At 43.8% G+C, this 27,747-nt stretch overlaps 1 protein-coding gene across 1 annotated transcript; it reads left to right on the top strand.

Moving 5' to 3' along the window:
- The first annotated feature begins 409 nt into the window (after positions 1-409).
- On the top strand, positions 410-26,920 carry LOC306943441 (junctophilin-1-like). Its single transcript, XM_079529787.1, has 7 exons — positions 410-1,053; positions 10,167-10,905; positions 17,309-17,427; positions 21,723-21,968; positions 22,314-22,750; positions 23,143-23,239; positions 25,052-26,920. Exons 1-6 carry the CDS (start codon positions 675-677, stop codon positions 23,221-23,223), a joined length of 2,001 nt encoding a protein of 666 aa, XP_079385913.1. The 5' UTR covers positions 410-674; the 3' UTR covers positions 23,224-23,239; positions 25,052-26,920.
- The last annotated feature ends 827 nt before the right edge of the window (positions 26,921-27,747 follow it).

Raw genomic sequence — 27,747 nt, 5'->3', positions numbered from 1 at the left:
AGCGGGTAGTTAAAGTAATAGCCTTTAACCCCCCCTCTCCGAACCTGTTTACCTTCTAGCCTATTTCTTTCTTCTTTAAAAAAAAATCCATACCACTATTATGCTGATTGATACAATAGTGGGTTGTGGGTGGTTGTGGGTTTCATACATATATACTGTCTGTATATAGGCCTAAATCATCTTATTATCAATATCATCATCATATTTTGTGGATAATATCATTAATGTGAGTGTGACCCACATTGCTCAGTCAATGCTCACTTGCTTCCGATTCCGAAAAGGTTCTTGTATTCTCCTCCACCACCACCACCACCATCATCATTTCTCTGACTCTCCTCCCTCCTTCTGTCAGGCAGACATAGAGGGGGGTGTGGGAAGTCATAAAACACACGTCAGTGGAGCGATTCTGGCAGCCGTGGCGGCCGCCTCTCACCCTCCCACGTCCCGCTCCAACAAACCAACCACCAATGCTCCCAGCGACCATCACTCATCGCTTGTCGGTGCCTCAGACCCCCGCCGAGGTCGCTCTCTCACTCGGACGCCCACTTTCGTTGCGCTCGCCGCACTTTCCCACCTTCGGACTTCGACTTGGACCACGGGAGGTATTATAACCTGCAGAATCCCCCCGGGCGCCGCGCAACTAGTGCTCCACCTCGAACATCCTCGTTTTCTGAATGACGGGCGGCCGGTTCGATTTTGACGATGGTGGCACATACTGTGGAGGCTGGGAGGACGGCAAAGCCCACGGACACGGCCTGTGCACCGGGCCCAAGGGTCAGGGCGAGTACGCGGGCTCGTGGTCCAACGGGTTCGAGGTGGTCGGCGTGTACACCTGGCCCAGTGGGAACGTGTACCAGGGCTACTGGGCGCAGGGGAAACGCCACGGGCTCGGCGTGGAGACGAAGGGGCGGTGGATTTACCGAGGAGAGTGGACGCATGGATTTAAGGGTCGCTACGGAGTCCGACAGAGCCTGAACACGCCGGCCAGATTCGAGGGGACGTGGAGTAACGGTCTGCAAGATGGATATGGCGTGGAAACGTACGGGGATGGAGGTGAGAGAGAGAGACAGCTAGAGCAACAGTAGTGCAACATCTCAGCTGCTGCCGCCCACAGGCTCAGCTGCATGTGGAGCCCACGCTTCTTTATATATATATATATATATATATATATATATATATATATATATATATATATATATATATATATAATGAATAGGGTCAATATGAATTGCATTTCATATTAGTTAATGATGCCATATATTTCACATGGGTTTTATTTGCTTTGCAGAGTGTACACTGAGACAGCTTGCACCAGCTAGTTATAACCTATAGGCTAAGTTTGTTTCCATGCAAGATTGTAACTGAACTGGTTGAGAGCACAGAGGTCATGGCTTAAAATAGAAGACTCATCGCTGAACATGGCTAGGTAGAAAACAGTACCAAATTATTTTGTAGAATGCCATAGAGGGATTTTACACTGATTAGCATTGATCAGGTGTAGCAGGAGAATCATTTGTTTGAATTATTGGTATTTTATACAGTATCCTAACAGTAGCCTATAAGAATAATAAAGTAGATCTGTATCAAATTACAATTCTGCAGGTTACTATGCTGTATACATGTTTACCAACTCAATTCAAATTGTATTACCAAAAAAAACATGAAAATGGAAGTAAATTGCTTAGTGCATCTCTGACTCTGTATCAACTATTATAGCCAGTCATTATGTTGTCGTGGACATAATTATGGTTAGGATAAGCTCCTAAGGAAAACTGGATGAGTTGAGCTGTATGATTGAATGCAAGATAGTTATCAAATATTACGCGTTAGTGACTGTTTTCAATAAAAATCTGATGTGACCAAACCTATGTGTATGACAAAATGCACATTATCCATTAAAACCTGAGGCCGATTCTAATGTCTTCTAAATCGTAAGAGTTTTCTGAAAAACTTGTCAAGGAACCCCAACATGATATGTATTTGGCTGCTGACCCCAATCTGAAAATATTTAGTTCCAGGGACCTGCAGAAGCAAATGGCACTAAACTCTAAAAGTAGTCTGTCAAACTAATTAGACTCTGGGCTGGGTGTGTGAGTGACTACACACCTGTGTGCATCAATCTAATCAATGCAAACTGCCATTCCCACACATCCTCAAGAGAAGCGTGAATTAAAAATATGCGATTTAGGATTACCACATATGTCAATTGAAGACAAGTCGAGAGCTAAACATGCAAGATACCAGAATAGTCCTTTAAGGAAATCATTTGTGTTGATAATTGACTATGGTATGTAGCTACTGTAGACGAAAGTTGACGTTTCCCAACAACACAACCTGCCAGAGCTTTCTCACTATGGAGGGGGGGGGGGGGGGGGGGGATGGGCTGTCTCTCTGTCACACATTATGTCATTTCTGTCCCTGTCACTCGCCTACCTCCAATCAGTATCCCCTTTATTATTTTCTAGTTGGATGTGGCGTGATGCATAAACATTTCCGTTGGAAACCTCTTTTTTTTTTTTTTTTTTGCCTCTTTACAGCACAGCTATTAAAACCAGGAAAGCGTGTCATTTTAGATTTGAGCTTTATGCTATTCAAAATTTGAGATATACCTGTGCAAACTCATATCGCATCACTTCGTGTCATGCAAATCTTTGAATATATATATTTAAAGTGAACATTTCAAATCTTTGATTCTGGGGAATCCCTGGAACAATTTCATATTTTAATATTTTATTCCTTACCCGACAATGATCATTGAATAATTCTAAAATATGAAATGGATCCAAATAAGCCTGCCACATAATTTGATGGCAGGTGTCACTTTTTTGTTTTTAAATTGTGGCTACCTCATTTTGGAACGACCATCTTCATAGTTTCCAGTCCATATTTTGCCAGTAGGTCTGTCCAACCTCCTGTAGAGTCTTCTAGAAGGAAAGGAGACAGGTGTAAGAGATCTGTCAGAAAGCTTATCCCCATGCAGGACCATGCCTACTTTGCCTAGTGGGAATCATGACGTCAGAGAATATGTAGTATTTATTGTCGAAGGCGTGGCAGAGAAGTTGTTTTCGCCTCTGTCCATCCATGTGTCCGTGTCATTCTGTGAGCAGCCAATATACGGCACTTTTGGACAACTCTACATGGCGAGTGCGGAATCGCCTTCGCGTTTGAGTAAGGGCGTGCTGTGATTGGCCAGTAGCCACTTTGAGTTAACCTGACTCTGCCAGATTGCGGCAGTATTGAGTTCACAATTAAGTTCCCTCCTCCTGCCTGCATCTGGTCAAGCAGACGATGAGCTGGAAGCAACGGGACAAAAATCTGATATCTCCATAATCATTTCGAGTTGTAGTCTTGTTAGGTTGTGTTTACATTTGCGCCGTGGCAGCGATTCAATACGTCATCAGTCTCATGCTGATCCCGCCTCTTGCGGCCGCATATCGCTCCGATCAGCATTTGATCGCCTCTGCCCGAGAGGGACCAGATGGGAGCAGGAAGAGGAACTCACTGCTGCCGCCATCTGGCGGAGTCAGGTTAACTTTAAGTGGCAGTCGGGGCAAACGCTCTCACCAGAACATGATTTAATATCTGTGCTTATCGGGTTGCAACTCGAACGGGGCTGAGTCGGCTAAACGAACTTCGCAACGCTCGACACAGCAACTTGCGCGCTTATCGCTTATCTCGTGGCTCAAGTTCGCTTGAGAGTGAGACGGCGCCCCTCTATCCCGTACTACTACTAGTAGGAGGGGGGCGTGGCCATTTACTCAGACACGAAGGCGATTCCGCACTCGCCTCTAGTCTGCATGCAGCTTTGCATGCACACTTCCTGGAGGCCAAGTAAAAACCTCTGCCCTAGATAATAGATATTTCACATAAGCCTGTTATAGCGCCTGTTATAGGCCAATTTCTCCTACAAATGTTGTGCAAACATCACACAAATCACTACACATTATCTATAGTCATGTGATAAAGACGGATCTGTCTGATGTTACACATTTTATCCTGATTGGCTAAAACTGGCATTCAAAGTTTGCAGGAGTGGCCCATTTTGAACAAAGTGTCAGCGTTTGATTGCCGTGAAACTGCCAAGGAGGAAATGCCACTCTACAAATGCCACACTACAAATTTCAAATCAGCCTCATGGTGGCCTATAACTTCAACCATAAGGCATATAATCAAAATTCCCTTTGCCTTGGATTGCTTAGATCATTACAGAACTCCCCAAATAAGCCACGCTAATTTCCACCTGACAGGTTTCCACCATGTTGCGTTTTTTTCACAGTTTTTGCTACTTCTCCTACTGATTTTATCTAAACCTCAACCAAAGTGGTACACATTATCTCTGGAGTCATGTGAACAAAATGTATCTGACTCTATTCCGATTGACTGCGATTGGCTTTCAAACTTTGCTGGAGGAGCCCGTTTTGCACGACATGCTACAAGCACCGCTGGACTGATCGGTGGGAAACCTTGCACGCACACTCCCAGTAGAAGTTTTCAAATCGACCAGCACCAGATTTTTGCAAAACAAATATTTTGTCCAAACCTCATGCAAATTGGTATACGTTATCTCTGTAGTTATGTGATCAACACTTATTTCTCACATTCCATTCCGATTGGCTATGATTGGTCTCCAAAGTTTGTGAGGGTGGCTGTTTGTTTTGCACAAAATGCCACGCATCATGAATGCAGTGCCCAATTGCTGGGAATTTTGCACGCACATTGCCACTAAGCCAAGGAAGAACTTACAACCCAAATATGTCAAAGCTGCTGATGGTGGCGCTACAACAGCCTACTTCATGTTTTGGCCTATAAAGCCCTAACCACACCAAAGGGTCACCATGCAACTCCTTGGATCCAAACGGTTGCAAGGAGTTAACGTTAAAACCGTCTCGACCCTTTGGTGTGGTTTGGGCCATTGAATTCCATGCGTTGAATCACTAGGGTCAACGTGCAACAAGACATCACACCGCAGGGACAATGCTAAAACCGTCTTGACCCTTTGGTGTGGTTAGGGCTTAACTCTTGAACCGTAGGTCGCACAATCAACATATTTCTTTCCCTAAACTCCTTGGATCACACAACGTACATACAGTATAGGCCCTGTTCGTGCCAGATTACTGCCATTGTAATGCCGATTTCGACTGTTTCCGTGGCAACAGCCATAATGTGTTTACTTCAAAACACAGTTTTTGCTACTAGTACTACTGCTACAGATCTGGTCCGAAACTCACACAAATTGGTACACACGTTTTCACTTAAATGCTGTAAATCTAATTTAACATTGAGAGTGTAAATGGACCCATTTTCTGTGTAGAGAAGTGTCCATTTATTCCTTTGCAAAGCATAAAAGCAAAGATTCTTTGCTCCATTATTTTGTAATTTGCTCTCACAAACCAACTTACTTACTTTAAGGGTTGATGAATAAGTATGCATGAACTCAAAAAACAAGGTGCAAAAATAGTAGAATCCAGAGAGAACACATGTATGTACTCTAAAGAAACTAAGATAGCAGGTTAATAATGAACCTGCATGTTGCCAAGAAAAAAAGAAAAACGCACACGAAAAAGTGACCAAGATCTGCATATAGTAAACTAGCATCTATCAAAAAGAAAGGTGACATGAAGAGATACAAGAAGAGAGAAGTTGCCAGTTCAAAAGTAAAGATTGATATTATAAGCAAACAGGTGTGTAAGGGCGTAGTACATAAACAAGATGCATTTTAGCCAAGCTGAGTACCACTGTCTATCCCTCCGTCTGTGAGCAGAGATCTCGGGCACTGCTGGACCGATTGGCGTGAAACTGCATGCACACTCCCATGGTAGAACCTTTTTATTTTTCAAATTTGCCTCATGGTGGTGATATAAACAAGACGATTTTTGCAAAACACACTTTTTGCTAAGTGGCTCTTAGGTCCTTCAGATTTTGATCAGATTTAAACATTTTCATTCCTATTGGCCTATATGCCTATCTTCCAGTTGCCCATTTTGCACAAAATGCCATGAATCATGAACGCATGATTCATGGCACGTGTCAGATTACCATAAAACTCTGCACGCACACTCTCAGTAGGCCACGGTAGAACCTCACACTTTTCTAGTTATAGTGTACAGCAGTGGTTGTCAACGTTTTCAGGACATAACCCCCCAAATGTATCATATTTAAACTGGGGACCTGCCACCCTACATGCACTTGGAATTGTAGGCAATACATTCAGTTTGACTCGGTTCCACAGATTTGTGAAAATAGCAGAGCTTGTAGATCTGCTATTTTTGCCATTTTAGCCTCTTTCTAATATTTTTTGTTTGTTTTATCTAGTTTGTTGATTACTTTGGATGCAGTAATGGTCTTTCTATCTTTCTTTCTTTCTTTCTTTCTTTCTTTCTTTGAGCATTAAAAAGGCCTTAAAAGTCCTTAAAATGTCACTTCACTGTCAGTGGGGACCCCCTCAAAATCAACCCCTGGATGTCCCGACCCACAGGTTGAGAACACTGGTGTACAGTATGTGTGCACTGTACTGTATGTTGGGGATTTGTAGACAGATTCAAAGGACTGTTCTGTTGTGGTGTCACTGTGTCTTTTGGTATTTGATTGTGTATTTTTGTTAGTTTACTTGACACATTTTGACACATTTCTCTGTGTGGAGTGGACAAATGTCTACTGCCGGTACACTGCACAGACAGAAGGTAAACTATGCAGTTTAGTCTATAATATGGAGATCCATGGGCTAAATTATTTTCCTGTCCCCTTTTAAAAAAAATCTGTTGATTTGGTTTCACTGTGAAGCCAGACATTGCGTGATAGATTTGGAATGCCTGCTAATGAATTCAAGTTGTAAAATAATTTCCAGTATGCCTATATGATTTCTTGTTCTTATTCAATGAGACAATAGAGTAGGCTTAGGCTTGGTAAGTGATTTCAGGGGTGTTCCATTTCCAAGTTTTATTTTTTTCTACATTTCTTTTTCCAGGGATTTATCCAGCGTCCTCTCCATAGTCATATGCAGAAGACTTCTTTGACATAGCAAGATAGTTGTTGGAGTTATGTTTGGCTGTGCAGGCAGGCTTCCCAGCATCTCAAGTTACTTCCATCTTTTAAAATAGCACACTCTCCCTCCAACTGAAGGCATCAGGGCTACACAGAGAGGCACAAGCCCTCTGCCAGGACTCTTAACGTTTACCTCAACTGGTCATAACGGATGGTAGATATAAACATAAGATCACAACAGTTTTATTTCTTAGTTGCCAAAATAAGAATAGAAGGCATTCGTTGATCCGTGATCACGTTTGACTGCCTGCCACAGCGGTGGCTAGTACTAGACTTGTAGACAAAATTCACCAGCTTTGATGAGTGCTGATTCTGATTCCTAGGAAAGTTCCTATGCTCAGTAAGATGGAACTTGATATTCTCAACCAACCTGGGCTTGAAGTCTCACTCATCAGCTCACTTTGTGTTCAGAAAATGGATCAATACAAATATTTAAGATATTATAGTCCAGGCGTCAGCCACTATGTTTGTCCTCGGACCAATATCTGTCCAGGACTTTATATGGGGGGCCGGACTGAGGCGCCACCCGCAGGGCGGAGTTGCGAGAAACCTTTTTTAACGGCCAAATTAGAGAAATATCTCAATTTAAATGAACATAAGACTGTTTTCACCCCCATGCCAGCTGCTCTCCCTGCACTGCCACTCTCAACATATCAGTATCAGTATATTATAATAAGTATAATAATCCTTCTTTTATGTGAAGATAGTTTCTCAATTTGGACATAATAGCCTACTGTACATGTGAGTCTGTCTGATTGATTGAAAAAAATATCATATTCTTCAAATTATCTCACGGGCCAGATATTACGGGGGGGAGGGCAGTTGCCTACCCCTGTTGCTGTCTTGGAATCATAAGGTTCCTGATCCGACATCCCATACTCCTTCTGGCTGCATGTCAAGGTTCCTGTGAAAAGCCCCTGAACCCCCAACTGCTTCTGATGAGGCTTGCATGGTAGACTCCGTCGTTAGTGTGAATGTGCGTGTAAATGTAATGCACATTGATAAGTGCTTTGGATGAAGGAAGTGCAACTGTAATGCACCATTCACCACATGGATGATTGATGGATAGAAGTTTTCTAGGGTCAAAGACTATATTTAAATTGTGTCAGGGAATGAGTAGCTATCATCAGCTGAAAAGGCCATAGGTTAATTATGGACTAAGGGAAGATTTTACAAAAAAGAGTACATATTCTACACACAGCCACCCTGTCTTAGACTCATTTATTATAGAAATAAAGGTAATGGGTCGCACACACCAAGACTGTGCTTTAATTTTTATTATTATTATTATTATTTTTTTATGTATTTTTATTGAGGCTCTGAGATTTCACAACTGTTCAATCACAATTCAATGTATATAGAACCACACATTTTTATTTTTTCAACATAGCATAGGAAAACAACAAGAACCACAATACGGACATTACAATGCACAGACAAAAAACAAACAAACACAACAAAAAAGACAAAACGAGCACACCACAGTCTTGACATGATTACATTACAGGTCACCAGAGTCTTTGTTATTCACTACCGTTCAATAAGGTACATTGAAGCACAGTCTAGAAGGGTCCACTGTATCTAAGACTGGTTCCCATACCTTTGTGAACCCTTTCATGTTATCACGGAGGAGATAGGTCTAGTTTTTATTCTTGCGTGATGGATCAATGACAGACGTTTCGTCTATCCAGCCTTCATCACTGATGAAGGCTGGATAGCAAGAATAAAAATTGCCTTTATTTCTATAATGTGATTATAGAAATAACTAATTAATTACATTTAAATTGGATGAGGTAATATGATAGTTGAATATTGCCCTTTTACTGACATCATCAGCTGGATCTTTAATTCCACATAGATGGCATAAACTACAACTCACTGAAATGATGCAAGTGATTATTTATACAAACCTACACTTCAGCCCTATATACATTTCGGGGGGAAAATCACACATTTGAAAACTAATGAAATGGGATATTCTGTATAATAATGAGTACTACTAGTCTATTTTGAATTCCAGACTTTTATTTCTACATTGCAGTATTGCCACTTTTACTTAAGTAAAACATGTGAGTAGTTACTTTCTCCACCACTGGCATTTGACCATCTTTCCAAGCCTGTGCCTGCATGTGCTCATGATTCTATCAGGTTGGAAAGAGGATTGTGTATCATCATCAATCACAGACAATGTGACTGTCATGGAGTTCAGTAATATAATAGTTATATAGCACAGGGGTAGCTCCAGTTTCAGTTGCAAAATTTAACCAGATGTATTTTCATTTTCATCGATTTTCCATTGTCTTGGCTGTGTAGGGAAACAGATCACCATGAATGAATGTTGAGGGAAAAACTGCTTATTGCATTCATTGAAAATTAGGAATATTAGGCCAAAAGCCTATATTCTTCTGCTAACTGATTCAATTATCTTCTCTATAAAAAAGTTCCAGTTACCTGCCTGTGCATAGCACAAATACACCCATATGGCCTCACAATCCATATATGGCCATGCCTGACGTCTCAATACTGATGTGTGTTGCTGAGGTTCACATGTGTGTGTGTGTGTGTGTGTGTGTGTGTGTGTGTGTGTGTGTGTGTGTGTGTGTGTGTGTGTGTGTGTGTGTGTGTGTGTGTGTGTGTGTGTGTGTGTGTGTGTGTGTGTGTGTGTGTCTATTGGGGTACAGGTCAGCACTCTTACCTCTTAGCTCTCTAGCTTCTGTGATTCATTCATTCATTCATTCATTCATTCATTCACTCCCTTTTTTTGGTTATTCAATCAGGTGGAAGGTTGGGACTGCTTTTATTTTGTATTTATTTATTTATTTTATAATTTTTATCCCACGATTTTGTAACCCATTTTTCACCCCTGTGTCAATTTTATTTTTATTTATACGGGGGAAAAAATAAAAGATTTTCATCCTCAAAAGTTGCCTGTCAAGAAGAAGTTGCCAGCCTTCAATGATAGACAACAACACATAGTGTCATCCCTCCCCTCCTGCCATGTGGTTCTGCCCTGGCCTTCTCTGGCCCCTGTTTGTTCTACCATAGGCTGCTACATCTGCTACTTGATGTATTCTTACACATTATTCCTCCATTCAACTCATTGCCTAACTTGTGTCCTCGTGCAGGTACATATCAGGGCCAGTGGACCGGTGGGATGCGTCATGGTTATGGCGTACGTCAGAGCGTCCCGTACGGCATGGCGACCGTCATCCGCTCCCCCCTCCGCACCTCCCTCGCCTCCCTCCGCAGCGAGCAGAGCAACAGCACCGCGCTCCACGACTCCGTGTCCTCCGACACGCCGGCTGGCACGCGCGGCGGCTTCGTGCTCAACTTCCACTCGGAGGCCGAGGGCTCGCAGAAGAAGGGCCTCTTCCGCCGCGGCTCGCTCTTCGGCAGCCTCCAGCGGCTGCGCAAGTCGGACTCGCGCTCGTCCATCTCGAGCAAGCGCAGCGAAGCCACCATGAGCCGCATCAGCAGCAGCGACGCCAACTCCACCATCAGCTTCGACGGCGGTGACGACTTCCTGCCCCTGGAGGACAACGTGGACGCCACCACCACGGAGTCGTACATGGGCGAGTGGAAGAACGACAAGCGCTGCGGCTTCGGCGTCTCGGAGCGCTCCAACGGCATGAAGTACGAGGGCGAGTGGCTGAACAACAAGCGCCACGGCTACGGCTGCACCGTCTTCCCCGACGGTACCAAGGAGGAAGGGAAGTACAAGAACAACTTGCTGGCCCGCGGCATCAAGAAGCACCTCATTCCGCTGAGGAACACCAAGACCAAGCAGAAGGTGGACCGTGCCGTGGAGGGAGCCATCAGGGCCGCGGCCATCGCCAAAACCAAAGTGGAGATCGCCACTTCAAGGTAATACATCCATCTATGACCTGTATGATCTGGTGCATGCATAGGCAACTGGTGCCCGGTGGCCACATGTGGCGCCCGGTGGCCACATGTGGCGCCCGGTGGCCACATGTGGCGCCCGGGGGCCACATGTGGCGCCCGGGGGCCACATGCGGCCCCCACCTACACTTAATGTGGCCCTCAGGTTAATATCCGAATATTGATATATTACTGATTTCAGCTGTTACAATTCTAAACATGCAAACATGACCCGCTTTCATTATTTGAGTCTATATTAGTAGCTGAACTAAATAAAGTGCCCCTCGGTGCACAGGTCTCCACCAGGGCAGGTTAGGTTGTGGCCTCCTGGTGGCCGGTTGGTGGCGCTATAACAGACCAATGTGAAAAGGGTGGGATATATTCCTCAGCCTAGTAGGAAAGTCTGTGAAAGATTTAACGTAAATTGCACGCTGCGTTCATGATTTGAGGCTTTTTGTTCAAAACGGGCCAATCCTGCCAACTTTGAAAGCCAATGTTATCGGGCAGATCCGGCTTGAACACAGAAATGTTACTTTTCAGGATTACAATAAAAACAGGATTTAAATTCAAATATATACAAAATAGCAGATCTACAAGCTTTGAGCTTGTAGATCTGCTATTTGTGATACAGTCAGTGTGGAACAATAGTGGCCCTCTCCATCTTCAACGTTGCCCACCACTACCCTGTATGATCTGGTGTACGGATATGTATGAAACTTGTGTCAGCTTACATCATTTGTACTGTGTTGAAGTGTGTTCTAGTTCAAACTTCAAAGTTTGAACTAGAAAACTTTGAAAACTAGAAAAAACGAAAAGAAAAAGAAAACTCACACATTTTAAATGTTTATTTATGTCCACATAAACAGAAGTACAAGGATGCCTTGTACAAAGGACATAAACACTGCCTAAGTCCAGTCAAACGAGACAATAGGAGAACAGCCATTGTTACAATTCAAAATGCATACTGTAGACAGCAGAACGTTGTTACATACAGTATAGTTGACATACTTGTCAGACACAGCAGACATAAATCATGGATCAAGTAAACGACGCCTTCTCCGCACGCACGCACGCACGCACGCACGCACGCACGCACGCACGCACGCAAGCACGCACGCACGCACGCACGCACGCACGCACGCACACACACACACACACACACACACACACACACACACACACACACACACACACACACACTTCGTTTTACTTCACAGTCTATGAGTGAAGTAAAATTCTATCCATTTGTTATTTGTTACTGAGAGTGTACATATGGAACCAAATAGACCTGTCCATGTGTAAATGAACACTGAGGATTTGACTGTGTACAGTACAGTCTCTCAACAGTTATCTTTTACAGGCATAACACACACACACACACACACACACACACACACACACACACACACACACACACACACGTGCGCACACACAGGCACACTAATCCATCGCAGAGAGTCGGGCGAGTCTTTGAAGGTTGCGGTATGTCCATAGTTGACAAGTGTTGGTAAGAGCTTAGGAACGTGTGGAAGGGTTTCAGCTTGCGTCACTTTCCCCATCATCTGGGAGGGGTGGGGAGGGGTGGAGGGGCAGAAAGAGAGAGAGACAGAGACACAGAGAGAGAGCGAGAGAGAGAGAGGGAGAGGGAGAGAGTGTGCAGGTCCTATAGGCCAGAGTACATGTGTGTGAATGTCCATCTGTCTGTGAATGCATGCATGCGTGTGACTATGTTGGCTTGCCACAGCAGCACTATTTGTCTGAGTGTGTCTGGGTGTATACGTGGAGGCGTGTATGTTTATGTATGCGTATGACTGTGCACGGAACGCACATGTGTGTGTGTGTGTGTGTGTGTGTGTGTGTGTGTGTGTGTGTGTGTGTGTGTGTGTGTGTGTGTGTGTGTGTGTGTGTGTGTGTGTGTGTGTGTGTGTGTGTGTGTGTGTGTGTGTGTGTGTGTGTGTGTGTGTGTGTGTGTGTGTTTGAGAAGTGGGGTCTGCCTAAATAAGGCCAGGCAGAAGGAGGCTTATGCTTATCAACAGCTGTCAGGAATACTGTCACGCACATACACACACACTGCTTCAGTTGGGTGCTTCGTCTGGTACTGCACTGTCTCTGGTTAAATCATAGAAGCCAGTGGTCCAGTCTCAAGTCTTTTGGTTTCTATTGTTGCCACTGTTGGTTGCTCATTTAAGCCTGTAATTTTCAAACTTTTTGTGTCCAAGGAACACCTATAATGACATAAGCAATATTTGCCAAAATAGTCACACCAGCTTGAAAGTGGTAAAAATGTATTCGGAAATGAGTGCACACAAATACTGATGTAGTAAATAAACATACCTTTGTATAGTTCACTGTATATTGCAGTAATAATGTGTGGTTGACACAGTATCCCAAGGCAATCCTGGACTAGTCTCTCGGCACACCAGTGTGCCTCGGCACACCATTTGGGAATCACTGGTACATCATGTTCGGATTATCACTTAAGAGAGAGATATAAATGGCAGTGTTTGTTTGTTGCCAGAATCTGTGACAGGCTTCTATCTATCTATATTTGTACGTCCCTAAATGTTATGATGAATTGAAAATGGTGGACCCTATTGTAAACAAGTGTAATGCTTTATGGTGTCGTCCACAGTTAAAGGTATATTCAGTGATTTCACTTAATTCAAATATCACTTATTTTTTCTTATTTTTTGGATAATCCTCCCTACTATAAAGTGTGCTGACCATATAAGGAGTTCCTCCCTGTCCCCAGTGAGCCCCTGGGGTCAAAAAACCCTAGTTTCAGTTTTGGGCTTTGGGTGGCAAAGCTTTCATCCAATCAGGATGAGAGGGGCCTTCCTCCAATCATGATCGAGTGGGGCGGGCCTTGGTGTGTGTGCTGTTGGTCTGTTGTACTTCCCTCACTGTAGAGCGTGTGCATGTGCACATCTTGTTACCAGGGCGGACTGTTTTTTTCTCCAAATCACCTAGATCACTGAATGCTCCTTTAACAGTTTTTGTATTGAGTTGTGCTTGAAATGTTCTGCAAACTGTTAATAAATACTTCAATCAATCAATCCAAAAAAATCGCTAATCACGCTATTCCTAAACGGCAACAAATGAACTACAGCCATATAATGTCCAGGATATGAAAATAAAATACAGATTCTGTTGTGAGAAACATCCAGGTGTCGCATGAGTAACGTACCTGCCCACCACCATGGAGACTGGGATTTGAGTCCCTCGTGCCTCCGGCTTGGCTGGGCGCTCCATGAGTAACGTACCTGCCCACCACCATGGAGACTGGGATTTGAGTCCCTCGTGCCTCCGGCTTGGCTGGGCGCTCCAACAAAAACAATTGAACACACAGCTGCATTTCCCCTGTGGGATCAATAAAGGGCTATCTATCTAATTGACTGTGTCTGTGGAGGAAAGCCAGCCCGGCAAGCAATGGCGTGCTCTGTCGCTGCATTAGCAACTCATACAGGTTGGTGTCCTGTTCAGCAATGGTGCGAAGTAACTAAGTAGCGAGCATGGAATCCTCTTCGCGTCTGAGTAAGGACGAGCTGTGATTGGCCAGTAGCCACTTTGAGTGGCAGTCGGGGCATTAAACGCTCTTGCCAGAACATGATTTACTATTTTGTCCATATCGGGTCGCAACTCGCACAGGGCTGAGTCGGCTAAGCGAACTTCGCAACGTTCGACGCGGCAACCAGCGTGCTTTACCGCGATCGGTGGTGTCTCCCATGGCTCGAGACGGCGCCCCTCTCTGATCGGTGGTGTCTCCCATGGCTCGAGACGGCGCCCCTCTCTGATCGGTGGTGTCTCCCATGGCTCGAGACGGCGCCCCTCTCTGACTGTCGCGGTCTAAAACTGTACTTTATCCCCTACTACTAGTAGGAGGGCGTGACCATTTACTGCTCGCAACTAAGTACATTTACTCAAGCACTGTACAGGTACTTAAGTGCAATTTTGAGGTAGGTGACGCGTGAAGTCCAGGGGTGCCGCAGAATACTTTGATAATATTTGGAATTTATCAATATCACCTCAGTTTAATCAATTAAACCCTCTATACTTAGTAGGACCACCAAACCTCCTTATAAGAGATCTGCAAGCTCTCAACACATCACAACTCAACACATCACAACATGACGTGTTGAGAGCTTGTATATCTGCTATTATTGGTGAATGTTCCCCCCAGAATAGTGATGAAGTATGAAGTTATTTTCAATCTGTCGTAATTGAAACATATGTACATACCGTATGACATAACAGTGTAATTCAGGGGAAACAAAAAACGTTTGAGAACCACTGATCTATTAGTATAAGACAATGTTATTATGTTCTTAACAGCATTTCTATGCACTGACCACAATATATGCACAGCTAATAATGCATGCAGCACAGTAAATGTAGGCTGACTAGTAAAGACACATGCATAGGCATAGCAGAAAATTGGCTGCCGGTTCTTAGAAATGTAGTTTTAATTCCATCAGACCAAGACGAATTGACTGACCTTCATGAAAAACGTATTGATTTAAGCATAATAGCGTCATACATATCTTCTGTCTGTGGATTGCTTTCATTGGGGACAAAAGTTCTTTTTTGTAGCCAAAAAAGCTAGCAGGGTAAATTTATACTGTGTTGGACGCTGAAAATAGCAGTTCAACAAACTCACTATAGGAAAATGTGTCTTTGTCCATCTGTCCCTCTCTTTGTGTCTGGTGTCGTGTCACTTGTGTGCATGCAGATGTTAACATTGTCATGTTAACATCTCCCATTACGCCACTGTCTGATCCATGCACATGTGCACACATTGGTGCCGCATTGTCTCTATGTCTGTGTTGCGGGCTGTATGAAAGAGTGCATGCATAGTTAACTCTGTGTTTTTGTCTGTTTGTGTGTTGTTGGTCACTGAGTGTGTGGACTTGTTCCACTCTATACTGTAGCTTCACAGACATTATGTCCCGTAGCATGCATTCACAAAACAATATTAAATAACATAGTTGTCATAACATAGAAACATCATTTGGGGAGTGTTATCCTTGACCTACTAGCGTGCACAAATACATTGGCGTTGATTGGTTTGCAAGCGGAGTTAGCAGACACGCACACACTCACGCACACACTCATACGCGCGCGTGCGCACACACAACATAACAGTTTAACAGGCCACTTCCATGCTTTAACAAAGTAAAGTATGAATGTTTGGACGGCCGAACCGCATCTTCATCAGATTAAAAGATGAACGAAAAAGATGGACACAATCTCATTCTCAGTGTGACTACATTTAATTTGGTGTAAAGCAGCACATTTCCTGTTTCTTTCAATTATTCAGCTCTTCGGTCCATCTGTTGGAGGTGTTTCTGTAGATTGCGGCCTGTTCAATTATAGAGGACAATGTAGTTCCGGCATCTCATTGTCATATTCAACTCCTTTCACAACTGGCATTGATTAGTGAACAAAAAGGTCCATTGCCTGTCTGTCTGTGACACACACAGCTCGTTCACTTGTTGTTCGCTTACATTTCTCTCTCAGCAGCCTGCCTGCCTGCCTGCCTGCCTGCCTGTCTGTCTGTCTGTCTGTCTGTCTGTCTGTCTGTCTGTCTGTCTGTCTGTCTGTCTGTCTGTCTGTCTGTCTGTCTGTCTGTCTGTCTGTCTGTCTGTCTGTCTGTCTGTCTGTCTGTCTGTCTGTCTGTCTGTCTGTCTGTCTGTCTGTCTGTCTGTCTGTCTGTCTGTCTGTCTGTCTGTCTGTCTGTCTAGTGTCCGTCCGTCTGTCCGTCCGTCCGTCCCTCCGTCCCAGTGCCTGCACATCTTTCCCCCTCTGCATCTCTCTTTCCGCTTTAGTGACTCTCTGTCTACATCACACACTGTATCCCACTGTCAGGTTCTTTTTCCCCTCCCTACTTCTCCATTGAGATCTTTTAACCCTGGTGTTTGGTAGGACACATGCTGGTGCCTGAAGAAGCTAATAAGCCCAATATATCCCCTGGCCATGGAAGGATTCCCTTCAGAATGAGCGGTAGATATTTGGGTTAATTCCCACATAGAACCCCAGGTGTTAATAGTTGGTAAAAAATGCATTTGTAAATAAATAAACTGGGCTGGACTGGATTTGCATTTAGGAAATGGTTAATGTTGGCGCAAATTGCACATAACAAACCTTTTTAGTTTCTGCTTCCACTCTGCTACATTTCCAAACAAATACTGTCTCATCATGGCTGTGTTGTCTCTTAGTCTATAACACCTGCAGTTAGATAAATGGCAGCTACTGTTGGACAGGACAGGACATGACGTGTGTGTGTGTGTGTGTGTGTGTGTGTGTGTGTGTGTGTGTGTGTGTGTGTGTGTGTGTGTGTGTGTGTGTGTGCGTGTGCGTGTGTGTGTGCGTGTGTGCGTGTCTTTCACAGGACAGCCCATGCTCGTGTCAAAGGGGATACTGCAGACCAGGCAGCCGGGTCTGCTGGTCAGGACTCAGACATCGCCAGAGCCGTGTCCAGGGAGCTCTCCCCAAGCTTCCACCAGCCAGGTACGTACAGTAACACATGCCATACGTAGACCACTCTTTCTATTTTGTATAATCTCCCCCTTTTCTTCTGCTATCTTGTTGAGCTAGCTTTCTTATTTATACATGCAGATTCAGGCAGGCGACATCAGCACATCTGCACATCTCTGCTGTACACTTACTGTACATGCATGTACACATGCATGCTGTACATACAACATATACAGTACATGCATAGAATAGTAAGAATACATTATGTAGCCCAGGGGTATTCAACTAGATTAGGTTGGGGGCCACAACTGTAGAATGATTGTGTGTGGAGGGCCGCACACAAGATTTATGTAGGCTAATACATTTGTGCACAGTATGAGCACAGGGTGATATATGTCTATACAAGTATATGCTATATCTTAGAATAGACCTATTTGACAGAACGAGCGTCAACGAGCACTAGCTGAAAACACACACACACACACACACACACACACACACACACACACACACACACACACACAGACACACACTGCAGGAGTCTGTCTAATTTCTCTCCAAAGGCCCTTGAATATGATAGAATATAATTTAGGATTACTGTCATTATGATAATGTTTGATACGTTTTTTTAAAAATGTTATTATTATTCCAAGGGCCACTAGGGGGGCGCTCCGCGGGCCGCATTTGGAATAGCCCTGTGTCCTATATAAAGAAAACTGCCACTGGAAAAATATACAGTGTAAATCGAACTTTACCAAAACAAGAGGCTGAGATGTTAAAGGTCACTTCACTGTAATACAAAATAGATATCTCAGCAAGAGCCACTGCAACCAGATCTGTGAGCTCCAATGAAGGTACTGGCATGTTGCCTGGTAGCTCCACATAAACCCGGGTTGGAAGTGGTGGACTATAGCTTTGCTCTGTTTGACAATTACTCACATGGAACGCACGCTGGGCAAGACCTACACTGTTGAGTGCCTCAACGGAAGTGCTGGAATTTGGCGGAAGCGGAAAAGTGACAACTTCCAGGGGAAGTTCAAACGCTGGAAGCCCCGCTTCTGGCTAGGCTAGGCACTCTCTGCCTTAGGTCGTGAGACTCGTGATCAGGCTTTTCTCTTTGGAGATGAAAAAGGCTGGGACCGAGGCTACTTGGAACCCTATGTCTTGTGAGCTTGTAGATCAGTTGTTGTTGTAGATTGTAGATGGTTGCTTTTTGACTGCTGGCTGCTTCAGAGGGGGGAAAGGGGGGGGGAGTATAGAGTATAGAGTCTACTCTATATATAGCATAGAGTAGAGTATAGACCCTTGGGGGACTCCAGTCAACGTCAAGGAGATGTGGCCAAATCCTTCAGAAGAATCTGCCTTCACTCCACAGACTTTATGGTAATCCTAAGGATGCTATCAGTATAATCTTAATGTTTTTAACATGAACCTTAATGTGTCCTAAATCAGCATTTTGAAATAGGCCTACAATTAGTTTTTACCATGGCAATTGAGATTGTATTGATCAAATTGACAATTTACATTTACGTTACGTCATGCGTTTAATAAAGAGTATTGTCAAGTTATCTTGGAAAGACATTTTCTCAAAACCAACTCTGCATTGTGGAGAGCCAAATGTGTCCAGCAGGCCCTATAGTGGGCTCATTGAAGTTCTGAGCCCAACATGTGATCCGGGCCACCGAAGAAAGATCTTGCGGTCTTGTTACCATTCGGGTCCTATGCACACAAATATGGAATCTATATACAGGTTGGAGCAGAAGAAAGTCGGAGGGGGGATAAAGAGGTAGGGGTGATCACCTCCTCCCCCTTTGACCTGCTGACAGGTGAAATTTCAGGCCTGTTTTAAAGGAAGCCAGTGATCTGCTTGTTTTGGGGGAAGGGGTCAGGGCATTCCACACTTGAGTGGCAGTGTTGTGGAAGATGAATTTACACATACAGTATTTGTTTTAAAAGTGGGTGGCACCAGATCATTGTTCACGCTCCCTCTAATATTGTGGCTGCGGATGTTGCTCACTATTTTGAGGTAATTATTCAAGTAAATGGGTATTGAAGGCATGGAGGGCAGAGTTGTACCGGTATTTATAATTTTGCATGTCAGACCCATTTTCAATTGCTTGACTCTATCTTCTACCCGGAGCCAGCCTATGCTATCAAAATGCCCTGAACAAAAGTGGGTCATGGGCCCCAGGCCTAGAAGAAGTTGAATTAGTTTGTTTTATGAGGTTTGGAGCTTAGTTTTCTGTGCCATTGAGATGTTAGAGAACCAGGATGTGCAAGCATAGTAAAAAATGGGCAGTATAAGGGCTCCAGCTAAAGTCTTGAGAGCCCTTTTGATAACAAAAGAGGACATTCTGCCCAAGTATTTTGTCCTTTGATATACTCTTGTGATTGCCCTTGTTGCCACGCTTTCACCTGTCAGTTTATTGTCAAGGATACAGCCTAGATATGTAACCTCTTCTTTGCTAGAGATTATGAAGGGAATGGTTGGACCCAAAAAGAATGGATTCCGTTTTACCAAGATGCAATGAGAGTTTGTTATCGGTTTTTGGTGAGTTCCGAGTTTGGTGAGTTCTGGTGATTTGTGAACTGAAAGACTCCTCAACCCACGTTTTTTTTTGCTTTACGGGTCCATTTGGTTTCATTTTACACTCTCAAGAGTTAAATATTATTATTGTTAAACATCTGTATTACTTAAGTTAATTTACAAGAAGTCTACACAATTAGAGAATGGAGAAGAATTGTTATTTTGATCAACGTTTGATATCTCTCCTACAATCAATCAATACAGCATGGAAATGCGGACATGTTCTTTAATTTTGGGTCTGCAAGGCTAAATCTCATCAAATGGTGGTCCGTGGCTCAAATGCAGAATAAATAATGAGCCTTGATATGAAAAGGGTTGAAAAGCACTGTGGGGTATATCAGTGATGTTGGCGGGGTGTTATAGGGCTGGTGTCCGGTGGTAGGATAGCACTGCTGCGGGGCCTCATCAGTGATGTTGGCGGGGTGTTATAGGGCTGGTGTCCGGTGGTAGGATAGCACTGCTGCGGGGCCTCATCAGTGATGTTGGCGGGGTGTTATAGGGCTGGTGTCCGGTGGTAGGATAGCACTGCTGTGGGGCCTCATCAGTGATGTTGGCGGGGTGTTATAGGGCTGGTGTCCGGTGGTAGGATAGCACTGCTGCGGGGCCTCATCAGTGATGTTGGCGGGGTGTTATAGGGCTGGTGTCCGGTGGTAGGATAGCACTGCTGCGGGGCCTCATCAGTGATGTTGGCGGGGTGTTATAGGGCTGGTGTCCGGTGGTAGGATAGCACTGCTGCGGGGCCTCATCAGTGATGTTGGCGGGGTGTTATAGGGCTGGTGTCCGGTGGTAGGATAGCACTGCTGCGGGGCCTCATCAGTGATGTTGGCGGGGTGTTATAGGGCTGGTGTCCGGTGGTAGGATAGCACTGCTGCGGGGCCTCATCAGTGACCCAGAGCATGCAGGGAATGCCTGGAAGCCTTTTACAGGTTTCATAAACTGAGGGAGGGCAGAGGGGCCACTTTGAAAGCTCAGTGAGGTCGGGCAAATGCCTCCACTGTGAAATCATGGAGGCCAATACCGGCATCCTAACCATGAACTAACTGACAGTGGATAAAACCTTGAATTATGGTTCAGGCTAAAAGTGACAGGTAGACAAACATGATATCAGGTATTAGGGACGGGTTAGGTTTAATCACATTACAGTTAGCCTTAAATGACCGTATGACAGTAATGACAGTATGACCTAAGAATGGATGGAAGAATGGTAAACGTGTGTACTATCAGGGTTATAAACTTACTTTTGGCCAGCTGGCTTAATGGTCTCAGAATCAATGTAGCCGGCAGGTACAGCTGTTGCTTCTGTCGAAACCGTATTCATAGGTCACCGATTTCAATGTAACGCAACACAGGAACCCCTGCTAGTGTTTTTGGTCACCCAACAGTTTCTCAACCACTCGGTGGGGGGAGACTCGAAAATAGCAGATCCGGTCTGATAAGCAGCCTTATATATAACTCTATGGGAGCAGCGGCGATAGTGCTGGCGGTGCGCTGAACGCACACGCACGCGTTCATTCACTGGGCGCGCAAAGGCAAAAAGTGTCACTCTTGATTGTGTTACACGCGCAAGCATGGGGCCCTTTCATTTGATGTAGCTCCAGGGCCCTCGGAGGGGTTGATCCGTCACTGCACACACAAAGTTGTGTATACTGATTGACGGGCACAGCATCAGTGCTTGACAATATGACAATGCCACCAGCAAAACATTTTCTTTGAGAAAGCCTGTGCTTCCATGTTATTCCAGGCCCCGACTACATACGACAGAAATACAATGAGCCGTTGGAGGTGCAGGAGGTTCCCGAGGAGAAGGAGAAATCTCCGTCGGGGAGCCCCCATTTCTATCGCAAGGGCACGACACCCGACTCATCTCCATCTGAGACCCCCACTTCATCACCTCCCGCTGCCAAGAAGGAAATCATTGTCGAGGAACCTCCTGCTGTTGTGGCCCCAAAACCCACTGTGGCCCCTGCTGCCCAGAACCACAGTGCAGGTAGGCTTCAACTGGGATGTCTGCTGTCAAATGATCTGCTGAGGGGAATGAAAAACTAAATCTCCAACACTACTCTTAAAGTGATCCTAAATGTCATTGACCTGATGACAAAAACATCAATTCATCAGCAACAAACAATCTTTGTCTCTTTGCCCACTTTACACAGCCTGACAAATCAGTTGGGCAATATTTTTCTGCTAAAAAATATTTTTTTATTAGAATTATTATTTTATATTATTTGTTTTTTATGTTGTTTATATATGTCCTTTCATCTTTTCTCAATTTCCTTCTTTCCTCATCCTCTGTCCTTCCTGTTCCATTCTTTTTGTTTGCTCTATGTTGCAGGCCTACCAAGGGTGCCATCGAAGCTGTCTCTCAAACAGGAAGGGCGAAAACCAGAGCCTCCTCCAGCGCCCAAACCAGCCGCCCCTGCCGCCACAACAAACAGTAGTGTCCCCAGCAATGGGCAAATTCACTCCCAGTTCCACAGCTACTATGTCAATACTGCTACTGTCAAGCAACCACCGCCGGAGGAACCAAGCGGCATGGAGGAGGACTTCCACCCGTCGTGCCTCGCTCGCTTACCGCCATCCGCAAAGCTTCTGGCGCCGAGCGCGTCGCCTGCACCGCCCCGTGTGTGTGCGCCTTCACCAGCTCCGGCTAAAGAGAGCGCCAAAGCGCCGTTGAAAAAACAAGATTCACACAAACCAAAAATGAGCCTTGCGGAAACCAAGAAAGCCAGCATGGAAATGAGCACCAACGATATTGTGGTGGAGGAGTCAGTGAGTGTCATCTCAACCATATTTTTATAAAGTCAATGTGGGGACATTACCAGTGTGTTATACAGTATGTTGACCACAAGTGCCTGCACAGCAAAATCCTCAGTGTTTACCTGAACTTAAATAGGCCCTTATACTGTAGGTCATGTTTTGCACTCGCAGCAGCTCGGACTATCCAAATGTAATTTTTAATGAAAGTGCTGATGGCTCACCAGGTACATGTAGACCACATACTATTAAGTCATTTAAAAAGTACAGACAGAGGGATAAATTGTCTTGTAAGTTGGAAAGCTTCTTGGGGAGACCATGACTACTGTAGGCTATGTACCGATATGCATTATCCACACTAATCTAAGAAAAATCCTAATCATGTTAAACTCTTCTCCTACTTCCAGGGTCCCAACTCTATCCTGGTGGCTCTTGTCATGCTGCTGAATGTTGGACTAGCAATCATTTTTGTCCATTTTCTCACCTGACCTAATCTGAATGAAGGTAAGGGTATTTTTTTCTTCAGTAGTGAAAAGCAGACAGATGCATTTGTATTTTAATAATTATAATAATAATAATAATAATTGCATACTGCATATGGTGCCAAGGTCTCGTGACATCATGTGACATAGTGTCGCCCCCAGGTTATGGAACAACCTCCCGGATCACCTGAAATCTGTGGCCTCCCACCTTTTTAGACAGGCCTTTGCAACATAGGGCTGTACTGATTTCTTGATTTTTACCAGTGCCTTCTTTTTTTGTCTTTTTCTTTGCTTTATTCCTATTATTTTAATTCTTATTATTTACTTTACTACCATTGACATGTTTTGTTTTTATTGTTGTGAAGCACTTTGTGACTATGATGTCTGTGAAATGTGCTCTATAAATCAAATTTACTTACTTACTTACATCATCAGGGATGGAGATGTGGAGACCCTTTTAGCTTTAGTTCCCTGATGTCATCACTATTGGCCAGCAACTCTACATCTGACCTCAAACCCTTAGATCTCCAGAACCTGTTCTGACATTGCATATGTTGATCCTTCCCCATCCATCCTTCCTCTTCGATGTCTCCCTTTTGACTGATACCTGTCCATTCAAATTTCAACTCTAGACGAGCCTGCCCCAAAGTTATTAGTGCAGCCACGCCCGGCAGCCGGCTTTAGTCGCCCTCAGGCGTCTTACTGGTAATAATAATAAGAGGGACATCCATGATGTCTTTATGATGTTGTGACCTTTAAATAATGTAAATAAAACTGTTACACAGTGACTTTTACAGTCATTTCTCTTCTCACTGATTACTAATTAATAGCATGTGTCAGCTATAATCGGCTCACTTCTATTTCAATGTTTCATGATCCATTTATCATTTTATCGATTTATGAATTTATATTCAACTAGCATTGACTATTGCTAAAGGTCAATGCTAGTTGAATACACATTGTTGGATCCACGTATTGATAAACCACATTAATCAGAGATGGTTCCGTTTCTGTTGGACCAGAAAACCATCTCCATATTTAATCTTCATAAATGAATGCCCTATTTTGTTATGTCGTCGTATGACAGCCTTGTGCAAAAGTACCAAAAATAGCCGACTACAAGTGATGCGCTGTGTGCTTCCAAATTCATGGAAATGCAATGCTCTGTACATACAGTGTTCCGTACGTATATTGTGCAAATAATTTCCCAGCATTTAACTAGCCTGACACGCAGTCTGAATTTTCATTTAGTTTCACTATTATTCAGATCCAGACCGATACGGTCGCAAGTTACCACAGTGGGGGCATCCATGTTTGTTGCTTGACGTCATCGAGTGACTGATAGCCAATCAGCTTCTGCGATCAGATTTTCGATCGAGACTAGGCCCACCATAGACCGAGTCACCAGACCTGGATCGCCAGAACATATAGGTTTTTATTTTTTAATGGGTGTGGGTAGCGATTCAGGACTGGAGCCAGGCTAGCATTTAACAGGAATTCAGTAAAAGTACCACCCTGGCCTCTGCACGCACAGTGCATTCATATTGATTTCATTACATTACTATGTTGAATTATATTTTATTTGACATTTCAGTAAATGGTAAGTGATGCTAAATATCACTCCAAAGATAAGCTACACAACAATTTGACATATTTGAGCATGGGCATTGAGCAGCATAGGTAAATATGATGGTCCCAATATTCTGATAACGATGATGATGATGATTCGCGTTAGTTCCCATTAATTCCGTTACAGATTTTCAATTGTTGGACCTTCCCTAACATTTGCTAAATATAATTGTGCTCCTGTCCCCCCTGTCTCTTCTCTCTGCAGTGGACTCATCCAAGCTAGCAGCCTAGGCCCCCAACTCTTAGCAGTTACGTCAACCAATGGGGCCTTTAAATATGGCGCCGGTCAGAATGGCAGACACAGGCAAAAAATGGAGGACTGAAAATAGACAGGAGGAGGAGGACGAGGGGTAAGAAGAGGAGGAAAACACATACGGGGGAGGGGGGTGGGGGTGACAGAGGAAAAAGAAAGCAGAGAGAGGGAGAGAGAGAGAGAAAGATGAGACCACCAGACCTCCCCCGCGCATGGACTGACTGATTGACTTTCGGTGCCTGAGGTCGAGTCTGATTGGACGGGCCATGATTTGTGACTCCACTCCAGAGGGCTGTGAAAGCTGAAGCAAGCAAGTCGTTGGTCGGGAAGAGGCAAGCTTTAAAAAAAGAAAAAAAAAGAAATAAAAAAAAAGAAGAAGAAGAAGAAGAACAAAAAAAAGCATAGGTGTGTGTGGAGTTGGGTGGGTAGGAAGGAGGGAGGCTGGAAGGAGGAAAAAAAGGGATGGAAAGTACATAATATTTGTGTATGTGTGCCAATGTCATGGCATCTACGTCAACTCGTAAGGTGCACATTAGTCTGCGTCTACACGTCTGTGTGTGTGCGTGCGTGCATGTTCATGTGTGTGTGTGCGCGTGTGTGTGTCTGTGGTACTGGTGGTGGATTGGATATGTTCGGAGATGCACTTTTAGCTGATGGAAGCCGACAGCTGCCTTACTATTTTACTGACTGACGTAGTACCCGGGCAGAAGGGCCAATGGGAGGGGCTGCCTAGGAAGGAATGCGAGGTGATATGGGTGGTCTCTCTCGTTCTCTGTAATGGGCCTGGGAGAGTGCCTCTATCTCGCTCTATCAGTTTATCAATATATGTTGTATCTACCTGTCTCTGTCTGTGGGTCATAGCACTTGTCAGTTGCAGATTTAGACAATGCCAGTTGCAGTTCAGACAATCTCTATTTTATCTTTTTATTTTTTTGGTTTGATTCTGAAACATGAATTGATGTTAGACGTTAGTTATTTTGGAAATGACAGATGATTACGTGCTCAACATTTTGTGTCAGTAGTGTATAGCTCATTATATTGCTGCTAACGCAAGCAAATTCCATAGTCGGTATTACGCTAATGACAGCAATCATTTTTGTAAGAGTAAATTCTTCAAATGGCACACCTGTCATTTTGGAACCAAACTCATTTTTTTGTAATGAATGAATGGAAGAATCTGTTTGACTTGACCCTGCTTGCATGAACTTTGATCTTTAAAATGCTCGATTACAGTTTATTTTTTTATTTGTCAGCTCAGTTTGCTCACTGGTTCCACATGCAGTGTGTTGGCACGCACAGCAGGAGCATGGTTTTATTTGGCACACTTAATTATTCTGTTTGTTTTTCCTGAGTTGGTTTACGTATCCTGTTAACAACCGCTCGGATAAACTTTCATCCCAGGATTATGAAAGCATTATACACCTCATCTGGTTAAAATGTTGTTTTTTGTAGTACTGTATTATACCATAGCACACAGTACATACAGCATACAGTTTTAATGTTAATAGGATAATGGTAAAAGCTAAATATTCCAAAGTTGAGATGGTTTACTTTACATCATAACTGTCACTTTTAGAAAGAGTGAGTGAACTGGACAACTACAGGTATATCATAGTGCTTTCCTTTGATACGCTAAAGTGGTATTTGAATTATTTTATTTGGATCTGCACAAGAGGCGCAATACATTAGATCCAAACACTGATCAGAAGAAGGTTACATTACGGTCAAACCAGATACACCTGCTGCACATGCTTAACACACAGAGGGAAGTTAGCACATTGATGACATACTACTTGACACTACTAGACAGGATGTTTACACACACACCTCACACACACACACACACACACACACACAGAGAGAGAGGACGTTTAGATGCTAAAATGTTTACCAAAATAACCACGTTGTACCCTTTTAGGTGCCTTGGCCTCCTGGACATTTTTAATGCCTAATTTTTACTTGCTTTGTGAAAACATCTGTTATTTTGAGTAAGCAATGGTGCTGTGAGATGCAAGTCTAAATTGAGCTTAAGACACTGCAATGAGTTTCAGAACTATGTGTTCCAGCCAAGTAATAGAGTAGCTGTATATGTAATGGATCATATGGTAACAACTTGTCTAGTAACAAAGGAGCTACAGCATTGTCTCCATTGTTTAGTGTCACATATACTGTACAGTACAGTATACTCTACACTTAAACATTGTGTAAAAGCTTTGTAATGCCTTTGAGGATGATCTTTTCTCTGACCGAGTAACATCTTAAATGTAACCTCCAAAGGCCATTCAAGTGTGGAAATACCCACTGTCCCTTCAAGTTAGCGGTTTGTACTGTACAAGGATAGTGGCACTCTCCCTATGATGTGATACTATGCAATCTCATGTGAATCAGTAAGTACAGCACAACGCCTACCTTCGGTACTTAGCTTGACATATTGTGTGCAATAATGTGTGATATGAAATAGCTGTTGCTCAGATGTTTGCACCAAAATATGCAACGTTTGGTAAAATAGCTCGGAAACCAACGTGAATGCCGTGAACCTCCTCATTAGTGTTTAGCAATTGCTCTGTTTTGCCCGGATTTGACTGACATGTGTATCTGTTTTTGTTGGAGGGACAATTCATTTGGTTCCATCAGACACAGTCAATCAC

This window comes from Electrona antarctica (genome assembly GCF_951216825.1).
Source record: "Electrona antarctica genome assembly, chromosome: 19".
Lineage (NCBI taxonomy): Eukaryota > Metazoa > Chordata > Actinopteri > Myctophiformes > Myctophidae > Electrona > Electrona antarctica.
This window is presented reverse-complemented; position numbering and strand designations above follow the sequence as displayed.